The sequence below is a fragment of the Sciurus vulgaris genome, assembly GCF_902686455.1.
Source record: "Sciurus vulgaris genome assembly, chromosome: 1".
Classification (NCBI taxonomy): domain Eukaryota; kingdom Metazoa; phylum Chordata; class Mammalia; order Rodentia; family Sciuridae; genus Sciurus; species Sciurus vulgaris.
Window position 1 is genome coordinate 10538512 of NC_136461.1, and position 20150 is coordinate 10558661.

The 20150-nt window shown below is 56.5% G+C and overlaps 1 protein-coding gene and 1 pseudogene across 5 annotated transcripts in view; one reads left to right on the forward strand and one right to left on the reverse strand.

The window, feature by feature from the left end:
* LOC306654597 (caspase-9-like) overlaps positions 1-20150 on the reverse strand; it is a 462751-nt pseudogene that overhangs the window by 332785 nt on the left and 109816 nt on the right. The window lies entirely within an intron of this gene.
* FHAD1 (forkhead associated phosphopeptide binding domain 1) overlaps positions 1-20150 on the forward strand; it is a 105592-nt gene that overhangs the window by 51525 nt on the left and 33917 nt on the right. For 3 of the 4 annotated variants that reach the window (XM_079142806.1, XM_079142809.1, XM_079142807.1), the window contains exons 11-18: positions 1125-1232; positions 3918-4001; positions 4704-4847; positions 6197-6392; positions 12541-12611; positions 14192-14344; positions 17130-17237; positions 17391-17498. In XM_079142806.1, coding sequence (XP_078998932.1) covers positions 1125-1232; positions 3918-4001; positions 4704-4847; positions 6197-6392; positions 12541-12611; positions 14192-14344; positions 17130-17237; positions 17391-17498 — 972 coding nt within the window. The remainder of the gene's footprint in view (positions 1-1124; positions 1233-3917; positions 4002-4703; positions 4848-6196; positions 6393-12540; positions 12612-14191; positions 14345-17129; positions 17238-17390; positions 17499-20150) is intronic. The other variant, XM_079142808.1, reaches the window with a different exon arrangement.

Here is a 20150-nt window from a genome sequence, read left to right on the forward strand (position 1 = left end):
CGGTGCTGCAAAGAACATACTGGAAGGAAATGCAGTGGGGTGGGGAGGCCACATCTCGCAGGCCGGAGGTTCTCAGGTCTGGCCTGAGGCCAGGAGCACAGAAAATCTCTGCTGACCAAATGCACGGATGCGCTCCGACTCGGGCAGTGACAGGCAGGGGACACTAGGAGCAAGAACTGCAGCAGGTGGCAGCTGAGGACGGCACCGGCTTGGGGCTGGGGAGTGGGAAGCCTCTGGCTAAGATGAGGGGCTCAGAGCACGTCCAAGGCCGGGCAAGGCCTCCGCCGTCACAGCAGCGGGAAACCCTGCTGAAAGAGAAGTCAGGACGCGCAGAGGGCAGCACCGCTGGCCCCAGCCCCTCGCGGTCCACCCAGCTCTCCAGGAAGCTCTGAAGGGCTTGTCTGAGGTCTCATTTCCTCGGGGCACCCCGCCCTCCAGCCCCCTGCTGAACAGTGTGTAAAGTTGGTTCAGCACAAAATCCTCTCACTAGCATTTGCCTCGTACCTGAGCAGTGCCAGGGCCCGGGTGCCACATTGCTCAGAGGCTTGTTCCCAAATGGGTAGAGGCTGCAGGGCCCCCTGACGGCCAGCAGAGGGCAGCACTGAACACCCGCAGGCTCCCTCCAGTTGGAAGAGTCCCCGGCCCCTAAGCCTCGGGTGCAGCCTGAGCTCCTCTTCCAGCCCGTGCTCCACCGCCTCTAGGAGGCTTCCCCTGGTGAGTGTGCATCATGCCGTGTGGTGTGCCCCCGACCCCCAATTACAAGTCACAACCACACTTGGTGCTTATGAAGGGCCAGAGCTGTCCTGACACCCTTAACCGGCACAACCCTGGGAGGCAGCCCTTGTGCCACCGTCCCCGACTGACAGGTGAGGAACTAAGTCATGGACAAGTGACGTGGCTTTCTGGAGGTCACAGGGACTCTGATGGAATGGAGGCTGGGGTAGGATAAACAGCAGAGCCCAGGACCCAGATCCCAGGGGACGGTGCTCACCCATGACCCCTGCCGCGGGCTGCAGCTGTCCCTGCCCCTTTGGGACCCGGGGCCATTAGACTCCTGGAAGAGCCTCCCCAGGGCGCATTAGGGCCACATGAGCCCCAGACACAGGCTTTCGTCATCCTTTCAGGTCGAAGAGAAGCTTCAGGAGGATTCCAGAAGGAAATTGCTTCAGCTGCAAGAAATGGGGAACAGAGAGAACCTCATTAAGGTCAATTTGGAAAGGGCAGTAGGTCAGGTAGGCGTGCTCCAGGCCCCTCGCCCGCCTGTATCCCAGCGGTTTTCTGTACCCAGGTGGCAGGTGGGGGCCAGAGGAAGCTGGTGTGACCTGTTCCGTGGATCTCAGGGCCTCTCCCACCCCTGTGGCTGTTGGTCCCAGGGGTGCTGCTGGAGCGCTCTCGCCCGCGGGAACTCCCCTCTCTAGTAGGGTGCCGTGGCCCCAGACCTTGGCCACACAGCCGGTGCTGGCTCCACACCTGCCCCAGGCCCCGTGGCCCCAGGCTATCTCTAGGACTTTCTCCCTGACATTAAGTCCTGATATTTACCAGTCTTTCTTCCCCTGGGCTCCCAGCAGGTGTCTCTGTGTCCATAAAGAGACACCACTTTTCTTAATAAAGTAAACCCCAAGGGTCCAAAGTCCATGCAAGATGCAGACTGTCCTGGGCAGGGTGGTGAGCATTTCCCAATGCTCAGGCCCAAGAGGGCTGGGAGCCCTCTTGAGAGGGCACAGCTGTGAGGGCCAAGCCACTCAGAGGAGACTTTACCAAAGGCTCAGGGAGGGCAAACGGAAGCCAGGATCAGAGGACAAGACCCCCAGAACATGGCCCTCCAGGGCAGCACGCTTTGGACTTCTCGACAGGGTCCTCTCCTGAGGACAACAGTTCCAGGGACCCACAGGACATTCCGTGTCGTGCTAGTTTTCTCTACTGTGACCAAAACGCCTGACAAAAATGGTGTTGAGGGAGAAAGTCCCACTTTGACGCGCGGTTTCAGAGGACTCAGTCCATGGCTGGCCAGTTCCATTGCTTGGGGCCCGAGGTGAGGCAGAACATCATGGTGGGAGGATGTGAAGGAGGAACGCTGTCATGTCAGCTCATGGCAGCCGGAAGCACAGAAAGAGAGGGAGGAAGCGGTGGGGCGAGGTCTTGCCTTCCAGAGCACACCCCAGGGACCCACTTCCTCCAAGTAGTCCCCCCAGGCCTCCACTCAGCCCTCGATGGATTCTTCCGCTGACGAGGTCAGTCACTTCCCCAAAGCCCCACCGCTCGCGTCCAGAGGCGACATCTCACGTCTAAACCCTAATATGGTGCCTGCTTTCTGGTTTCTGGGAGGGAGGGTCCCCCGTGTCCTTCACCCCATTCCCAGGGACTTTGAACGACCAGGAAAGGTCGAGAGGCCCAGCCCTTGCAGGCTCCCTCCCCGCCACTCAGCCCAGCGCCCACCCTGCCATGGCTACGTCCGGTCTCCGCCCGGCAGTGTGCCCGGGCCTTGTCCCAGCCTCTGACACTCAGAGGCACAAAGGTGGAGAGGCTGACCTCTGACCTCTGGCTGATGCTAACACCCTTGCACACATTCCCGCCTCCACCACCCTCGCTCTTCCCGAAGGTGTCCAGCCAGCCAGCCGCAGGCTCAGAGCCCTGCCGGTCTGCACACCTGGGTGACCCGGTCACCTTCCCTGGCCGCCGCGCTCCCAACGCATGCCTGACTCTGGGCCACGGGTCGAGGGTCTCTTTATGGCTGCGGGCAGAGGTCACTCCAACTCCCCTGCCACGGACTCGAGAAAGGAGGAGCCCAGGGCCTTCCACGCTCTTCCCTCAAGGCCCTGTCCCTGCCTGACACTTACCCACGGCAGCCCACTAACTTCAGGACCAAGCCCATGCTCAGAAGTGTCGGTCCCTCCCGCCCTGGGCAGTCCTTCCCCGGGCACTGGGACCATCACTCACGGGGCTTCTCCTGAGCACCCAGCTCCCTGGTGAGCGGGGACCCTCCCTTGGTCATGAAACCAGAGGACAGCTTGTAGCGCTTCAGGTCCGGCAGGAGGACCTCGGGATGTCCTTGGGACCCTCACCGTCTCGTTACTGGTTTCCAGAGTTCCTGTGTGCTGTAAATTCCTGCGTTTGGGGATTCCTTGACTTTTCAGTTGATTCTGGGTCCCTACAGGGCTCTCATTAGAGTCTTTAATGACCACATTTTTCCAGGGGACCACAAAGGGCAGGCCAAGAGCTACCATGCGGGTAAATTCCCAGAGGAAGCGGCTTCTCTGCCTCTGCCTTCTGATGGAGTCCAGGACGTCCTGGACTTGGGTTCTGTGAGCTATTGCAGGAGCGTCGTCCCGTCTACCTTAGCCCCAAAACACCAGCATACTGCAGGCCCTGCAGCTTGGCTGAAGCAGAGGACCCTGACCTCAACAGGGTCCAAGTGCCCCGCGGACACAGCAGGGGGACCAGGCTCAAGGGACTCAGCAATGAATGAGTCTTCAGGACACTTAGGCGCGAGCACAAAATGGCAGAAGAGAGGCGTGCTCCACTCCCCAGGCGCCCTTGCTGATTGCACAATTCACTTGGGCTGACAGTCTCAATATTTATTTCACAGTCTGGTGCCAACTTAGCAATTACAGAAGAGCGCTCCCGGCCCAGACTTCCCATTGGATAATTGGCAGCAAGTGGCTCTTTTAGGGCTTGAGACGTGTGCGCACGGACCACGTGCCTGGCTTGGGTCAGGCAGGCATACCCAGAAAGTAATTAAAACCTGCTGCTCTCCTTCCTTCTGTGGGCAGCCGCTCTCCGTGCCCAGCAAAGAGTCCCAGACCACAGAATGACCACCAGGGCGTGCGGGCCTGTCTAGGTGATTCCTGACCCCAACCCGCTCCCAGCCCTGGCTCCACCCCTAAGCCCACTCACCCTCCGCCCCCTTTGTGCTACAGCTGGAGCAGTTCAGAAGCCAGGTCATCAAGGCCACCTACGGGCAGGCGAAGCCCTGCCAGGACAAGGCCATCACGGACCAGCAGGTTGGTGTGGTGCTCTCGCCACGGGACTCCTTCTCTTTCTTCTTCGGGGATCTGCGTGCCAGACCCTGGGAGCATATGTTTCTGTTTTTGTTGGTGGCACATATTTTCACACTGTTGCTACACCATAAAGATTTGTTTTGATTTTATGGGATTTCCTGGCTTTTAAAGTAAAAGCCCGTTAAACTCCCTTGAAATGTTCTTGTGAGACTCGAGCTCAGCTGTGCAGGCGGACTTCTGGCCACCGGTCACACACACTTAAGCCCCCACAGTCCTCAGTCCACGTGCCCCGGCCTTCTCCTCCCAAGAGGAAGGTGGCGATGGCGGAGGGTGGTTCTGCCCCGCACTCTCCCAGGACTCTTTCCAGTCCTCTGAGTCACCGCCCAGGTGAGGAAGCAGCGTGGGCCGTGCTCCCGGGGCACCGGGGACCCAGCCTGTCCATTCGCACAGCATCAGGCTCCATGTTCTGAGTCCCTGCTACGAATGCAGACGGATCTGGAACACACGCTTGGCAACAATGCAGGCCTTTGGCTCCTAGGAACGGCCCCTGAGCCCAAGTGCCAAGTGGATGTTCTCCTTAAGACAAGGCAGGCCCTCCCTCCCCACCTGCTGAGATGGGTGTCTCAAGCTGCCATCTGCTGGTCCCCCTCTCCTGGAGCCACTCGGCATTCGACACCTTTCTGTTTTCTTTCCTTTTGTCATCAGCTGATAGAGAAGATCACTCAGGTCACCGAGGACAACATCAACTTTCAGCAGAAAAAGTGGAGCCTGCAGAAGGAGAGCCATTCCAAACAGGAGGAGACGGCGAAGAACATGGAGAAGCTGAAGGCCGCGCTGGACAGCTGCCAGGTGGCCCCTTCTGCTGTCCCCGGGGCCCCTTTGCCTAATTGCTGTGCTTCCTATTTGGGAAACGGTTCAGCTCTCTGGAACAGGTTGGGTAGAAATTCCCTGGTTTTTTACCTACCTCTTCTCCTACCGGAGAACAGAAAACCAGGGGCCTCAAAAACTGCCTCCCAGATGAAGAAAAGATGCCTGAGCATCTTCAGGTACAGTCACCTCTGCATCTGGGGGTTCTGCATCGTGGGTTCAGCCAACCACACGTCCGAAATACTCAGGGGGCTGGGGCTGGGGCTCAGTGGCAGAGCAGTGGCCTGGCGTGTGCGGCCTGGGGTTCCATCCTCAGCCACACATAAAAATAAATAAATAAAGGAAAGGCGTCGTGCCCATCTGCAACTTGGAAAAAAACAACCTCAGGGGGAAATGCAGCCGTCCTGAGCACTGTCAGTATACCCTGAGCAATAAGGATAGCAACTGTTTACACAGCACTCACGTCGCACGAGGTATGCCGAGTGATCTAGCAATGATCTAAAGAATACAGGAGGCTGTACGTAAGTTATATGCAAATACTGCACATTTTCTGTAGGGAACTTGAGCTTCCTCAGATTTGGGGATCTATGGGGGTGGATGAGGAAATGGGGAACTAGAATAAAAACCAAGGGACAAGTGATGTCTGTGCTGACTTTGGGAAGCCCCAGGGGCAGAGGGGGGAAATCCCATGTTATTTCCAGAGAAGCCAAAGATGTTTCTGCCCATTATTTGGGTTTACTTTTTTGGTGTTGCTGGGGATTCAACCCAGGGCCTTGTACATGTGAGACAAACACTCTGCCCACTGAGCTGCATCCCCCGCCCCTGCATTTACTTCTTTGATCCAGGAGTGAAAGCTGCTTCCGCCCCTCACCTTTGCCCCTGGCCCAGGCGCCCCGGGGCCCACACCGAGCTCGCCACAGGCAGCTCCCTGTGCTTCTCCTCAATTCAGCAGCTGCTGTTCGTGGCATTTGTGCACATGCTGGCTTGTCGGTACTCCTTCCCAAAACCAGGGAGCCACACTTTCTGCCCAGCTTGTGAATTGGTATCTGCAGGAACCGTGATGAACGACAGAAGCCAAATTTGGTTCTAGTTTCAGCCAAATTGTCCAAGGCAATTTGGCATTGGGATTGCACGTACCTAAAAGGTTGTTCTCTAGATTGTCAAAAATTCAAGTTAGGGTGCAAAAAATGTAATTTGCAAAAACAAAAAAATTACACTGAACAAAACTGGGGCCGCTCAGGATGACCCTTGTGCACTGGCTGCCTCGGGGCGAGGTCAAGTGCTGTTCCCTGCCTTGGGTCTGAGCTCTGCGCGGTCTCTTCTGTTTTCAGGCTTGCATGAAAATGTCTTGCTGCAGCAGCGACCTAAAGAGGGAAGTCGACCTCCTCCAGCACCTTCAGATGAGCCCGCCTGTCCTGGGGCTCCAGAAGGTGACCCTGGACATCCTGAGCCACTCGCTGTCCTGGCTGGAGGAGACAGAGCAGCTGCTCAGGGACCTCGGCATCCAGCTGTCCGGCTCCGACAAAGGTTCCTGGGATTTTTCTTTTCTCACCTTAGTTGCATGATTCTTAAAATGTCACGCTGAATCTCGCCATGATGGGGCATCTGTTGAGTTGGCTTCGTGGGCACGTGGCCGAGTATTCCCTTCTCCAAACTTACTTGATTTAAGAAGTGATTTTTCCTTAAAAAAAAAAAAAAAAAAAGATAAGATACACAAGTGAGACATGATTGCCACCAAAATGAAATGTGAAAGAAGCAGAAGGAAATTTAAATTCAAGTTAGGGCAGCTGCTGTCTCACAGCAGTAGCTACTGTGAAAGTCTGTCACCTCCACAGCAGTTTCTCATGGTAATAGCCGCGTGATTCCAGGAACGTTACATAACCTCTCCTCACCTCGGTTTCCTCACCTGTAAAATGGGGATAATGAGGAGCCCCACCTGTTGGTGGTGTTGTTAGGACTGAGACGCGCTGATCTCCATTAGTGCTTAGACTGGTACCTGCACAGAACAGGTATCATCTACACTTAAAAAATAGTTCCCCATTACACCAAATTTGCTTTAGGTTTCGTGGTTAATACTGCATTGTCGGGCAGCCCCTGCCGGGTCGATGCTCACAGACACCCTGGCAACGGTTGCTAGTGGCAGGGAACCCATGTGGGAAGTGCCGTCTCGTACTTGCCAGGCCCCTGCAGTGAGCGTGGAAGTTGCTTCCAATCTTCAGCTTGTAGATCGTTCCTGGATGAATGTTATTCCACAGACTCTTCATCTTTTCTTCCTCATCCTGGAGTGGAAGCAGGAGCATCTTTCCCTCCTCAGATCCATTACCTGTTTTCCGTGACCAGGCCCTGTGCAGGGCAGGGGCACGGAGGGGGACAGGATCCAGTCACGGGTACAGGGGTGTTCATGGAAAACCCTTCCAACTCGATGTTTGAAATAATAAATCATGAAATACCGGGGAAGCCAGGCGCTGTCCTTGCCCTCAGGTAGCTTGTCTCGGGGAAGGGACTGGATCAGGGCATCAGTAAACATGACATTGGAAAGGTTGCCGTCCTGTGAAGAAGGGCACGCGGGCCTGGTGGGGGAGGGCGGGGCATCGGCATGGGGTCGTTATCCATAGAGGGAGGGGGAGCTTTCTGGGTGAAGGGACAGCACAGTGGCAGGGTGAAGAACCCAGGGGCTGAAAGGCTGGTGAGCAGGGTGGGCAGGGCCACACATGGGACCCCCAGGCCCTGGCGAGAAGCAGCAGGAAACTAGTCAGAGGTTTGAAGGAGCTGGTGAGACAGTTTTGCACTTTGAGACCATTATCTTGGTGGCAAATGGGACACACCGTGAAGGGAGGCCAGCCTGGCACTCCAGGAACCCAGACAGGGGCTGAAGATGATGGTGGAGAAGAAGAAGCCGCAGGGGCCTTAAGAGGTCAATCGGGGGCCTCCCTGGAGGACTGGGAGGGGCTGGAGGCAAAGTGACAGAAGAGGTCTGTGTGACCTCGGGGTTCCTGGCATTTGGAAAGGACAGATACGGTTCTTCCACTAAGATCCAGAGCCAGCAGTGCTGGAGGAGGCTGAGGGGGGTGGGCACGAGGTGCGGAGGCACCCAGAGGCCACTGCCACAAGTTGCCTCCTCTGGAGGAAGATAACAGGGCGGCTCCCAGTACCCCGGACGGCATGTGTCACACTGAGGGTGATAAATGCCTGGGGGACGGCTGGTGGCTGGCGGGGTGGGCGGATGGGTGGACAGAGACACAGGCGTGGGAGGCACTGCTTAGCAAGAAGGGGAGTCAGCCTTGAGCCACTCCGACATTCCAGAAGGCTGCGTGGATTTGACATTCCCACGGTGACAAATGAGAATACGGGAATACAGGAGTGATTTTCCACCCTGATGCTTCAATGTCCCCAGCAGGATGTCTTCAAAGTAATCCCGAAGGTGACATAAAGTCCTTGAAACAAATAGGCAAAAGCAAAAATAAGATTTATTTTCTGAAAGTGCCTGCCCTCATTGTAGCACAAAGAAGAGGCAGGTGGCAAAGGCCAGCAGGGCAGAGGGACAAGGGACGGGGGTGCCCCCCACACCCCCGCAGCTCCCAGGCGTGGTTGCTGCTCTTGTCATCTGAGCAGAGTGTTGAGCTTACCTGAGGACAGGTGGAGCGTGGGGCAGCCTTGTTCTTCCAACAGGGACCACAACAGCGGCCCTCCTCTCTCTCCTGGCGGCAATGGGGCCAAGCTGGCTGTGCACAGTCCCCACCCACTCCCAAGGCCATTTCAGTCACTGATGCTGTGTCTATGGATCTAGCCGTACCTTACTGTCAAGGAACGTGGTGGTAAAGTTAAACTGTCAGGCCAGCAATTCCAGAAAGACTGAGAAAACCTGGTTTTAGTCAGCATGTCTGAGACCCGCCAGTTTCTCTTCCAACTTTAGCGAGTCACCAGATTTGAGCAGCAGTAAACTGGTCTCTGCAGACACTCCTCCCCGACATGCACCACGGGTCTCCAGGAACAGGAGAAAGAACGTGGTGCCCCCAAATACTCGTCTTTTCTTGCCGCCCATAACCCCAGCTAGCACCTGTGGACATAATGCTCCCCGGGACACCTGCGGGTGAAGCAGGCCCTGGTGCTCTCTTCAGCCACGGCAGCCGCTCAGTTCTAAGAAGTCAAGAGAAAGGAGAGGGAGGAGGAGACAGGGCAGCGAGGGGCCACTGGGCAGAAGAGAAAGCTGACAACAAAGGCACTGTCTCTCCCCGTGCAGGCAACATCGGGGAGCAGAGCCTTCCTGTGCTCGCCACTGACCCAGCTCCCAGCCCACGGCCACCCCCTGAGGAGGGGAGGGGATGGTGGTGGTGATGATGTAGGTGATCGTGGTGGTGATGGGGGAGGTGGTGATGATGGTGATCACGGTGGTGATGGTGGTGATCATGGTGGTGATGGTGGTGATGGTGGTGATGGTGACAATGGTGACGAGGGTGACAATGGTGACAATGGTGATGATGGTGGTTGGCACTCATCTTGAGCTCTTACTCAAGACACCAACCTCAGCATTTTACACACAGTGTCTCAGTTCGGCCTCACAACAGCTCTGTGAAGTGGGCCCAACAGCCTCATTTTAGAACCCAGGTGGCCCAAATGGAGAGGGAGACTGCTGGAAGCACTTCTAGGTGACGACAGGGACAGCCCAGGGAAGGGGGCCTTGTGGGCTTCTCCTTGTGGGCTGCTGTCTGATGGGGCAGCGAGCTGTGCTGTCCAGCCAGACAGATAGGAAGCACCTTGAAACTAGCCGCCCAGGGCTTCCCTTGATAAAGGAATCAAAGGACCTTCACATTTTTCTCTGCTAGTTCAGTTGTTTGTGTCTGTTTCTGCAAGACTTTGTTACAAATGAAAGTCTTCCCTACAGTGGAAAACAGCCCGATCCCATATATCCAAGATACAGTGTCCTCAGTGAGAAGATAATGGAGCCAGTTGAGATATACTATGTATCCCCGTTCCTTTTTTTAGTTGTAGATGGATACAATACCTTTATTTTGTTTATCTAGCTTTTTATGTCGGGGAGGGAAGCCAGCGCCTCCTGCGTGCTAGGCAAAGGCTGTACCACCGAGCCACAACCCCAGCCCCATATAGAACTTCTCTAAACACAAACATAATAAAGACTTGCTCTTACCCCAAAGAGCAAAATCCCACTGTGACCACAGTTCACCACCCAACCTGGAAGGTGATCCAGCACGCCCTCTCCCGCTTCGACAGCCCGGGTTCCCTTCTCCCTTAGTCCTCTTTGGGGCTCACCCGTAATCTGGGCCTTGCCCTTTGGCCTGGGTCGCAGCTGCAGCTGAGCCAAGGCCGGGATGCACGCTCACTCAGCCGCAAGCGCCTGCACTTGCCATCGCCCCAGCCAGCGCCAGCCAGGCCGCCTCCCCTCCCCGCCATCTTGGTCCCTCGCAGCTCCTGTCCTGCTGCCACTTCACACTGGCCGAGCAGACCCCTCCAGCCTCCGAGCTCCTAAACGTGCATTGCTCCACGTCTTCATTACCACATCCTTGCTAGCTCTTGGCCTTGGCCCTGCCACGTAGCAGACATCGATCCCTGCTGCGCCAGCAGGCCGCCATCTTTCCCCAGGCTGTGCCCCCTCTGGCCTGTCCAGCGTTCCTGGACCCTCTCCCACCTTGGTGGCCGGGGCCCTGGTGCTCCCTGTCTCTCCCCTGGTCCCTCCTGGGGGCTTGCAGCAGCCCCCTTCACCACTGGCCGTCCCTAACACGAGGGTGTCCCGAGCGCAGGCCTTGGTCCTGCCCTCTTGCCTCTCCACTTCAGGTGCCTCAGCAGCCCCGCCTACCCCGTGATGTCCAGATGGATAGGATCACAGGCCTTTCTGCTAGGAGCAGGGGTGCAGGTTGAGTCCCACATAAGGGGACCCCGCTGAGGCAGCAGGTGGGGCCCTAGGTCAGGCCACATCCACCAGTAGGCAGGGAGCTCTTTCCTACTTTGCATAAAGACCTGACCTTTCCAACTGGACACGTCCAGCTCCCGCTGACCAGCTCTCCTCGGAGGCCTTCCATATGTCATATTCAACATGTCTGAAACACACCCTGGCCCCTCTCTCTCATTCTTTCGCCTCATGCCTGCTTCCCCAGCGTGTCCAGACCATGGACACAGAATGCCAGGGTCTCCCTTGGGCTCTCAGTTCAGCTCCTGCCTCTAACTCAGAGGAGGGGACTTTCCCACATCGGGGACACCCAGAAGGTCTGGAGGCATTTTAGATTGTAACTGGAGCCCAAATCCTGGCCCCGCCACTGGCCGTCGGGCATCTCAGAACCGCCCTATCAAACGGGGTGACCACAGGACACTGCAGCGGGTGACACCTCCCTTCCCTGCTCAGGAGGGCCAGGCACGTAGGATGCACTCGGCGCGTTTCAACGACGTGAAGCCAGGCTCACGTTCTAGGCCTGCCAGGGGCAGATCTCACTCTTCATCTGACTCTGCCGAGCTGCCCAGTGACGCTCAGCACCTCCCAAGTCACGCACTGCGTTTGCCTTTCCCGTCCCGCCTCGTCCCTGTGCTGGTCGGCTGTCTGCTGTAACCAACCGCCACACCTTCATGGCTCGAAACATGCCCGCATCCTCCTTCAGTTCTGGAGGCCGGAGTCCACCCCAGTCTCACCGGGCTGATGTTGAGGAGTCCACAGGGCTGGCCCTGTGGGAACTGCAGGGGAGAATCTGCTTCCTTGCCCCCCTCAGCTTTGGGGGCTTCATCTCTTGGCTCATGGCCCCTTCCTCCACCTTGTTGCTGTGCAACAACACATAGCATCTTGGACTCTCTGTTTCCATCACATCAGCTTCTGTCTGTCCATCTGTATGAAGCTCCCCATTTCCCTCCCATAAGAGCCTGCGGATTGTATTAGCCCCAGCCTGATGATCCAGGAGACTCCCCACCTCAAAATCCTTCATGGAGCACATTTGCCAAGTCCCTTGTGCCATGTGAGGCAGGTTCCAGGGGTTGGGACCTGGACGTTGTGGAGGGTCATTCAGCCAGCCACACGCTCTGTCCAGAACGTCCTCCCTCCCACTCTGAATTCTGCCTGCGCAATGCCCGCACCCAGGGGCTCCTCTGCAGGTAGCCTTTTCTGATCACTCCGCATGAATGGTCCCTGCCTCCTTGGAGACCCTCACACACATCCCGTCCTCCACTGTCACCGACAAGCCACCTAGGGTCCCTGCTTATTTCCCACCAGGCATTTAGACCTTGTCCCTCAGGTTGAACCCTAAGACCCGGAGCGCCTGGCTTCCCTCCTCCTCCCCCTGGCCAGCACGATTTGCACATAGTGGACACGTAGAAAACAGGTGTTCTCTTGAGAGGTTTTTATTTCCCACCTCCAAAAAGAAACTTAGATTTGAGTCCATGCAAAGTTCGTCCGTGGTTTTAAGAGCTGGAGCCACAGGGCAGCTCTGTTCTTTCCACCGGAGGCCCGGAGTCTTTGTCTTTCTGTCCGCAGGCTCTGACGCCATGGCGTTCAGAAAATAAATAAACACGTAAACAAACAAAATTTTTTTTAGCAGGCGAATAGCTCAGCCTGTAGAGCGCTTGCCGAGCGTGTGCGCGGGCCCGGGTTTGAATAAATAAACAAACTTTTGTAAAGGCGTGATTCAGAAAGCGAAGGAGTGGCACTGATGCTTATCTCCTCCCCACTTCTCTTTTTAAGGGTTCTCCTTGTATCTGATATACCTTCTGGAACATTATAAAAAGATTACGAACCAGACCCAGGAACTTCAGGTAATTTGTTTAAGCTCTTTTTCTCAAAGTTCGTTCCAGCTCCTGGACATTTGTAGAGGACTCTGTGCTTGAGATCTGTTTCTTCCCTGGCAAGTCAGCCCCCAGCCTCCAATAGCGGAAATGATCTCTCAGGTGTGGACAGGGTGGCCAGATCTCCCGTGCCAAGGGCAAAGACAGGAAGCTGTCCCCTGGACTAATCACGCTGCTCGTTCCCCGTCAAACCTAAAACACTTAAGGCCATCAGATCTTGAAAACTGTGTTTATAAGACCCAGGGTGCGAAGTCCGGCTACCACAATCCAGGCAGCAGAATCACCAAAGGGCGATCTGAGAGGTGAATGGCCCTTAGGGATCGTACCGCTCTGATAGCTATTATCATCAACACCGTGCAATAAAGAGCCACGTGACTTGAGGGGCATTCAACAACTACTAGTGCCTGCTCACTTGCCCGGGTCAGCAGCCGGGCGCCCTGCTCCCTTGGGTGGGCTGGCTCAGGCATCCTGTGTTGGTGGTTCTTGGCGGGTCTAGGCTGGCCCCCTGGAGTGAGGAACTCTTTCTGAGGGTCTCTCTCCCTCAGAAAGCGAGCTGGGCACCTTCTCCTGCAAACCACAGAGGCACCAGGGACAGCAAAAGTGGTCCCTCTTTTCCGTCCTCTGCTTCTGATATGTGTGCTAACATCCCTTTGGCCAAAGCAAATCACATGACTGAGTTCAGTGTCCCCGGATGCAGTGTGGGCAGGCACTGGGAGTGACAGGCAAAGACAGGGGTAGAGAAAAGCTACAGATCCAGACGGTCATTTCCACCCACTGCACAGACCTGATCCAAGGGTCAGTGCCTTTCTCTGTAACGGGCCACTCGATCTTAATATCTGTAGATCACATGGTCTCAGTCACACAGATTCAACTCTGCTGCGGTAGAGCCAGACTGTGAATGAGCAGATGTGATGGGCGTGGCTCTTTTGCAATAAAGTTTTATTTACAAACACAGACAGTGGGCCAGGTGCAGCCTGCGCACTGCAGTCTGTCAACCCTGGTCCAGTCCGTTCTCCTCATTTTACAGATACGGACATCAAAGGCCAGAGAAGTTATTCTTTGATTACCACAGGGCTCATTGTGTCTCCCAAAGTTTCCTGATAAGAACAACTTAATCAAAGGAATCAAGACAAAGCTCAGGCCTTCTGGCTCCAGTTCACTGCTTTTTTCTCCCACACCCAGCAAATAGTAACTCATAATTCCAGTTACCATTTACTGAGCATCATCTACGTACCCAGCACCAGGCTAAAAACTTTCCCTCATTATATCATTGAATCAGACACAGAATACTACGATCAATCTCATTTTCTAAATGGGGAAGCATCTGGAAGTAACCTTGAGTTGGGGATTTTATCTAGATCCAGAATCCAAAGTCTTCATATTCTACTGCTTCCCTACCAGAAGTTAGACTAAGTAGAGTTTGTCTGTGTTTTTAAGAAACTTTTGTGTAAATCTTTGTCCCCCGAAAGGTATACAATTTGTAAAGAAGTGTGGAAATGACTTCTTCATCCAGTTCCTGTCAACCTCAGCTTCCCCTTCTCTCAATTTAGATCAAGATCAGCAGCTCTCAGGAAACCCACCAGTTTCTGCTGCAAGAAAAGCTGCAGGAGCATCGGGCAGAAAAGGAGAAGCTGAACGAAGAGATGCTGGAGCAAGAGGAGAAGCTGAAAGCCAAAATCAGGCTGCTGATGGAGGAGAAGGCGGTAAGGAGGTCCCTCTTGTTCTTTTTGCTACTAGAAACCAATGAAAGAATCTTCCTGTTCGATGGGAAATGGCATGCCTGTGCTGAGGTGGAGAAATCCCCGCAACTTCTGGGTTAGTGCTCTGGATCTAAATTATTAAATGAGATGAATAATTATGAAGGATTTCACCTGAAGCTTGAATTCTAAAACTCGCAGCAAAATCAACCTGAAAAGGCAAGCCTGTTGCAACTTTGAGAAACGGCACCTTGTTTGCTTTTATACAGTAGTTCGTACAAACCACCGTCACTGTTCATAAGCGACAGACCGTGGGTGCCAAATCAGCTTCCGATTATTCCAGTCTTCATACGTGTCAGGGAAAACAAATGACCAGACTTGCTACTAAATCTTCCAGAAACCAGGTCAATCAGAAGACAGCCTACCGCAGCGCCTGTGGAAGGCCAAGGGGCCGAGAGTCATCTAGGGGTCTGGCTCGGCTGCAGATTCTGGCTCGGCTGCAGATTCTGGCTCGGCGGTTCCCGGGTCTTCAGATGGTGCTGAGGTGACAGGTGTGCCTCTCAGAGCAGCCTCCCAGGGGGTCTTCCCCAAGTTTCCTGATAAGAACAACTTAATAAGACGCCCTGTTAGAAACACAGACTGTGGCCCAGCGCAGACCCACTGCCTAGGAATCTCTGGAGGAGGCCAGACACCATGTTTCCTGCACCGATCTCATCCAGGTCTTGAGCTTGGACCCCTTGACGTTCACGGACCTGTCATGAGCGTCGCCATCGTCCAGGAGCCAGTCTGGGTCAGCGGCTCCTGGCTGGGGTCACGCCTCTGTCTTTTGGGAGATATCAGATACCAGCCTTGCCCCTCCCCCACCCGCTGGTACCAGTCTAGCCAGGGTGACCGTGTGGCCACGCTCGGGGGGTGAGAAACGCTCTGGGCGACTCCAACATGCGGCCACAGTTGAGAACCACTGCCCGGGTGGGCATGGAGCGGGCTTTGCCTGCAGCCCTCCTCCCACCCCCTGAGACAGCAGCCCCCAGCCACAGACCCCAGCTCTTCCCCTCCCTCCCTCCCTGTGGGGACTGCACTGCCACAGTCGCCACCTTTCCCGAGTGGCTGCTCAGTGACAGCCGACTGGGACGTCCTCCTCCATCGCACAGGCCGGCTGTCCAGGCCTCCCCAGGCCTCTTCCATTTCCACCCTCCGGTTCACATCCGGTTGCCCTGGGACCTGTCTCCCCTCCTCCTCCCTCTTCTCCCCTTGCCTCTTTCTCTGCCTTTCTGCCTTTTATGAAATAAAAGATACAAAGGAAGAGCCATCCGTCACACCCACAAAGGTGACGTTAACTACAGCCATCAGAGCGGCGCATCCTGAACAGTGTCGAGATGCAGAAGTGAGGAGACGCAGCCAGCTCGGACCCGGCGTCCAGCTTCCCAGCCTGCCCAAAGCTCTGCCCAAAGCTGCCCAAAAGCTCTGTTGGGATCTGGTGCTGCAGCCCCTCCATGGTCAGCACCCTGGGCACTGCGCTGGCTTCCCTGTCACCCGTTTACGACACTGTTCCTGACAGAGAGCACTTCTAGGGCTGCTTTCAGACCCTCTTATGCCCAGGAGCCTCAGTGCACCCAGCCAGCCAGAGGCGACCTGCTCCTGGTCCCCACGGCTGCTGTCCTGGTCACCCTTCCCGGTATGTCACTGGCAGACATCAGCTGGAGGACTCGTCCGAAGGGAGCTTCCTGGACCTTGGTGCCGGTGTCCTGGCTTTAAGTGGCCCTTCCTCGCACCATTCGATGCCCCCGACGCCTTGTCACCTGCCCGAGCTCTCTGGTGAAGGCTGGCTTGTTGGAGGACTCCGTTTTGATGGCAAACGAAATTCTAGTTCCTTCATCAGCCTCGCATGTCTTTTGTACTGTGAACGTGAGCGCCATCCTCTTATGCTGCAGACCAGGGCCGGCAACTGTTTCCATAAAGAGCCGGTGACGGGTATTTCTGTGTAGCTGGCCGTATGCTGCAGTCACTGTCGTGACCTCGCAACTCTGCTACCGCGCAACAGCAGCACAGGCCACACACAAACGATGAGGGCCGAGTGTTCCAATAAAACTTTATTTTAAAAAACAGGCCGTGGGCCACAGTGGGTCTGTGGGCTGTCATTCACTGATCCCTAACTTAGGGCCAGGGTGCCAGTCCCACTCCCTGCTACAGGGAATCACTAATAAATTAGGCAGATCTCTCTCTCTCTCTCTCTCTCTCTCTCTCTCTCTCTCTCTCTCTCTCTCTTTTATTGGTAGGACTAGAGATTAAACTCAGGGATACTCAACCATTGAGCTACACTCCAGCCCTTTTCTTATTTTTAGAGACACAGACTCACTAAATTGCCAAGGCTGGTCTCAAACTTCCAATCCTCCTGCCTCAGCCTCCTGAGTCCCTGGGATTATAGGCAGGCACATTTCTTAATCTCTCTGAGCCTGTACCCTCCTCTGCAGAGCGGGGCTGCTTGGTGTTCACTGTGCCAATCATCCCCCCTCCCCCGTTCCTCACATCCACCCAAAGCAGAAAGAACTACTGCTGTCCCCATTGTGCAGATAGGGAGACTGAGGCTTCCTACTTAACAAGGCCCTACCACTGGAGTCTAGTCTGGGGCTCAGATGGCCCTACACACTCCAGAGCCCACACTCGGCTCCGGGGTTCTGTGGCCCTCACCCTGCTGTGGGTGTGGTGGACTGAGAGGGAAGTCTGCAGAGTGTGGCAGAGTCCACACGCCCGCCATGGTAACCAGGTCTGCTCAACCGTCGCTGACTTGCAGGCTCTGGAGGACGAGGTTGCTCAAGAGAAAAGCAGAGCGAAGGAGGCCTTGCAGGAGGAGCAGAGGAGAGTGCAGGAGCTGGAGAGCCGCCTGGCCCGCCAGAAGGAGGTAGGTTGGGGCTGAACGGGGCCTCGTCTGGGCCTGCCCCCTTCAGCACCCACCACAAGCTCCGTCCGCTGCCCCGTCCCTGGAGGGTGTGGTGGGGAGTCCCCACTCTCGCACGGCCACCAGGTCTGTTCAGCAACCCTCGTTGGCTTGCAGACTCTGGAAGAACGCATCGCTCAAGAGAAAAGCAGATCCATGGAGGCCCTGGAGGAGAAGGAGAGCAGAGTCCAGGAGCTGGAGGGTCGCCTGGCCCGCCAGAAGGAGGTAGGCAGCCCAGGGGGCGGACGGAGCCCAGGAGGAGGAGCCTGAGGCCACAGGGCAGCGAGCTCAGAGGGCGGGGGAGGGGAAGCCAGGCTGGGCCTCCTGCTGGAGCCTCTGGTGCCCTGGGCCCTGGCTGGGCTTGGCTGCTGGGGATGCACGGGGGACTCAGGAGAGGCCCCAGGAGCTGGAACTTGGCCACGGGTGGGGACAAAATGTGACCAGCATAAAACACCTTTGAAGACAGAGCTTGAGGAACAAGTGGGGACAGGGGATGTGGCATCTCTTGCGTGGAGGCTGCCGTGGGAGTCCAGGGCTGCAGGAACCCTCCCCCAGTCACCGCCTCAGCCCAGGAACGTCCACACCCAGGGCAGCGTGTCCCAGTGGGTGCCCTGGGCTGGCAGGAGTGTTTCCTCCAGGTCGAGGTGGGTGGGCCTTCCCACATCAGGGTATGGTCCCCCTCCCGCCCCTGGGCCCCTGCCGGACAGTCTCCTTCCTCCACCACATAATCACTGGGACGTTTGGAAACCGGGACCTGCTCCTGTGCCTGCCCCCCCCCCCCCCCCCCGGGCCCAGACCACCTCTCCTTACGCGTCTGGCAGGACTGAAGCCGGTCCAGGCCTCTCCACAGCCTGCTCTGCTCCCGACAAGGCACAGACTGTAGCTCCCAGCTAAAAAGAACCTACAGACATGTTATGTTGGGCCCAGAAAGTTGTATTTTGAATTTATAAAATATACTTAGAAATTCAAATTTCCATCCTCTCTTGAGAGTCAGGAAACCTGGCCGGTGTTTCCACCTGGCAACGAGGACTGGCGCTGGACCAAGGGGCAGCAGACTGCCCCAGTCCTCACCGTTCCCTACTGCACCCAACAGAGTCCCCACTTTTGGCACCTGTCTGGCCCCTCGAGTCACCTGAGTTGGCAATCTGTCACTTATTTTCTTCCTAAAGTGTGGTAGCCAGAGCCGAGCCCTATTCCCCAGCCATGGAGGCCTAGGGAAGTACCCTCCCCTCCCTGGGTGAAGATGTGCTGCTTCTCTTAATGTGCCCGACAAGCTCTGAGGTGGCTCTATGACATTACTGATTCGTGTTTAGCTTGTGGTCACCCTCAGGTCCCTGAGACTTCTTCATGCAGGTTTTCATTAATCCCTCAATCCTACGGCAGCTGAGAGGGGTGCAGGCTTTGCAGTCAGGTGAGATGTGAGTTCAAGTCCCAGCTGGGGCAGATCTGTCAATCCCTCCCTTAGCGGAAGGGAGCTGTGGGGGTTGGATGTGCCTCATGGAGCGTTTGACGCACGTCCCTGAACAAATGAATGTGTTTACTGCTCTCATTCCTGCCCCTTCGACCTCTAGCTACCTTGCTTCCTGTCCCCCTCAGAGCAGTGCTTGGCCCACCCACCACGTGGGAGAAGGAAGAGACCCCGACACGGCCCTGCGGCCCCAGGGAGGGTGTGTGTGGTTGGTTCTCCCACGGCTGTGCTCGTGGCCTCTGCACACGTCACTGAGGCGGCCGCCGAGTTGTCTCCACGGAGTCACTGAAGTCAGATGCCACCAAGAGGTCCACAGAGGGTGACCCTGGAATGTAGGGATTTCAGGAGCAGGAGTGAGGCCGGGGCTGGTCGGGCCTCTCTGGGGCTCCTCCCACACTCGACCTGGGGGCTGGCGGACCCTTTCTTCTCGTCGGATCTGTGTCACTTACCAGCTGATCCTCCAAGGGCAAGGGGCAGTCGGGGGTTTGAGGCAGCGGGAAGGGTCAGCCCCCCTTCCCTGCTAAGGCCCGGGGAGCGCGGGGCAGGGCGTGTCTCCTCCAGGTGAGGCCCGTCCCAGCCGCGGAGGACCCCGGGGACAGAGGCTGGGCACCGGGGTGTGGGGTCGCAGGGGAGGGCCTCGGAGTCTCTCAGGATTCACGGGTGCGTGCCCTGACCTGAAGCGACCTCAGGCCCTCAGAACGCAGGTGGGGTCCCTGCAATGCTGCTGCTCGTCTGGCCGCTGGGCTGATGCGCGACAGGAGGGCGCGGGGGCTTTTCACCGCAAAATCTATGATGTGTGGGGGGTTAAGGGCCCCCAGTGGGCCAATCCAGGCCCTGACTGGACTATAATGGAAACCCTGTTCTAAGTTCCAAACGCCTGACGCTCACGCTGGTGTTCAGGAGGCCGGCCAGGGGAGTCCAGCTGACAGACAGGCAGGCCAGCAGCTGATCCCTCGGGGACTGGCTTTGAATCCTTTGGCCCAATCACTCATCTCAAGCGCTTCCCAGATGAGTCCTTGACAGGACTGCCAAACACTGGCCCTGTGTCCCCCCAGAGTCCCTGCCAGGCCCACCCTGGCCCTGCGAAGACTGGTCTGTCGTGGCTCTTCCATCCAGGACCTGGTCCTCCTCTTGAAACCAGATTCTGCTTAAGAGATTCATCTGATGGTGGGAAACTTCCTAACTGATGAGCTTCTCCTATCAGGGAGGCTTGGCTCCGGTGACAGCGAGCCTGGCCCTCTGCCTGCCGGGTCCTGCCCCAGGCCCCAGGTGCAGTGGCCAGCTGCCCCTGCACAGGGTCCAGGTCCGGCCTCACTGCCACAAAGCGCGGCAGCCCGAGCCAAGCCACCACCTGTTCCTCCTATGCGAAGAGCCCCCGCCAGGCGCTGGAGAGCGAGGCAGCCTGAGCC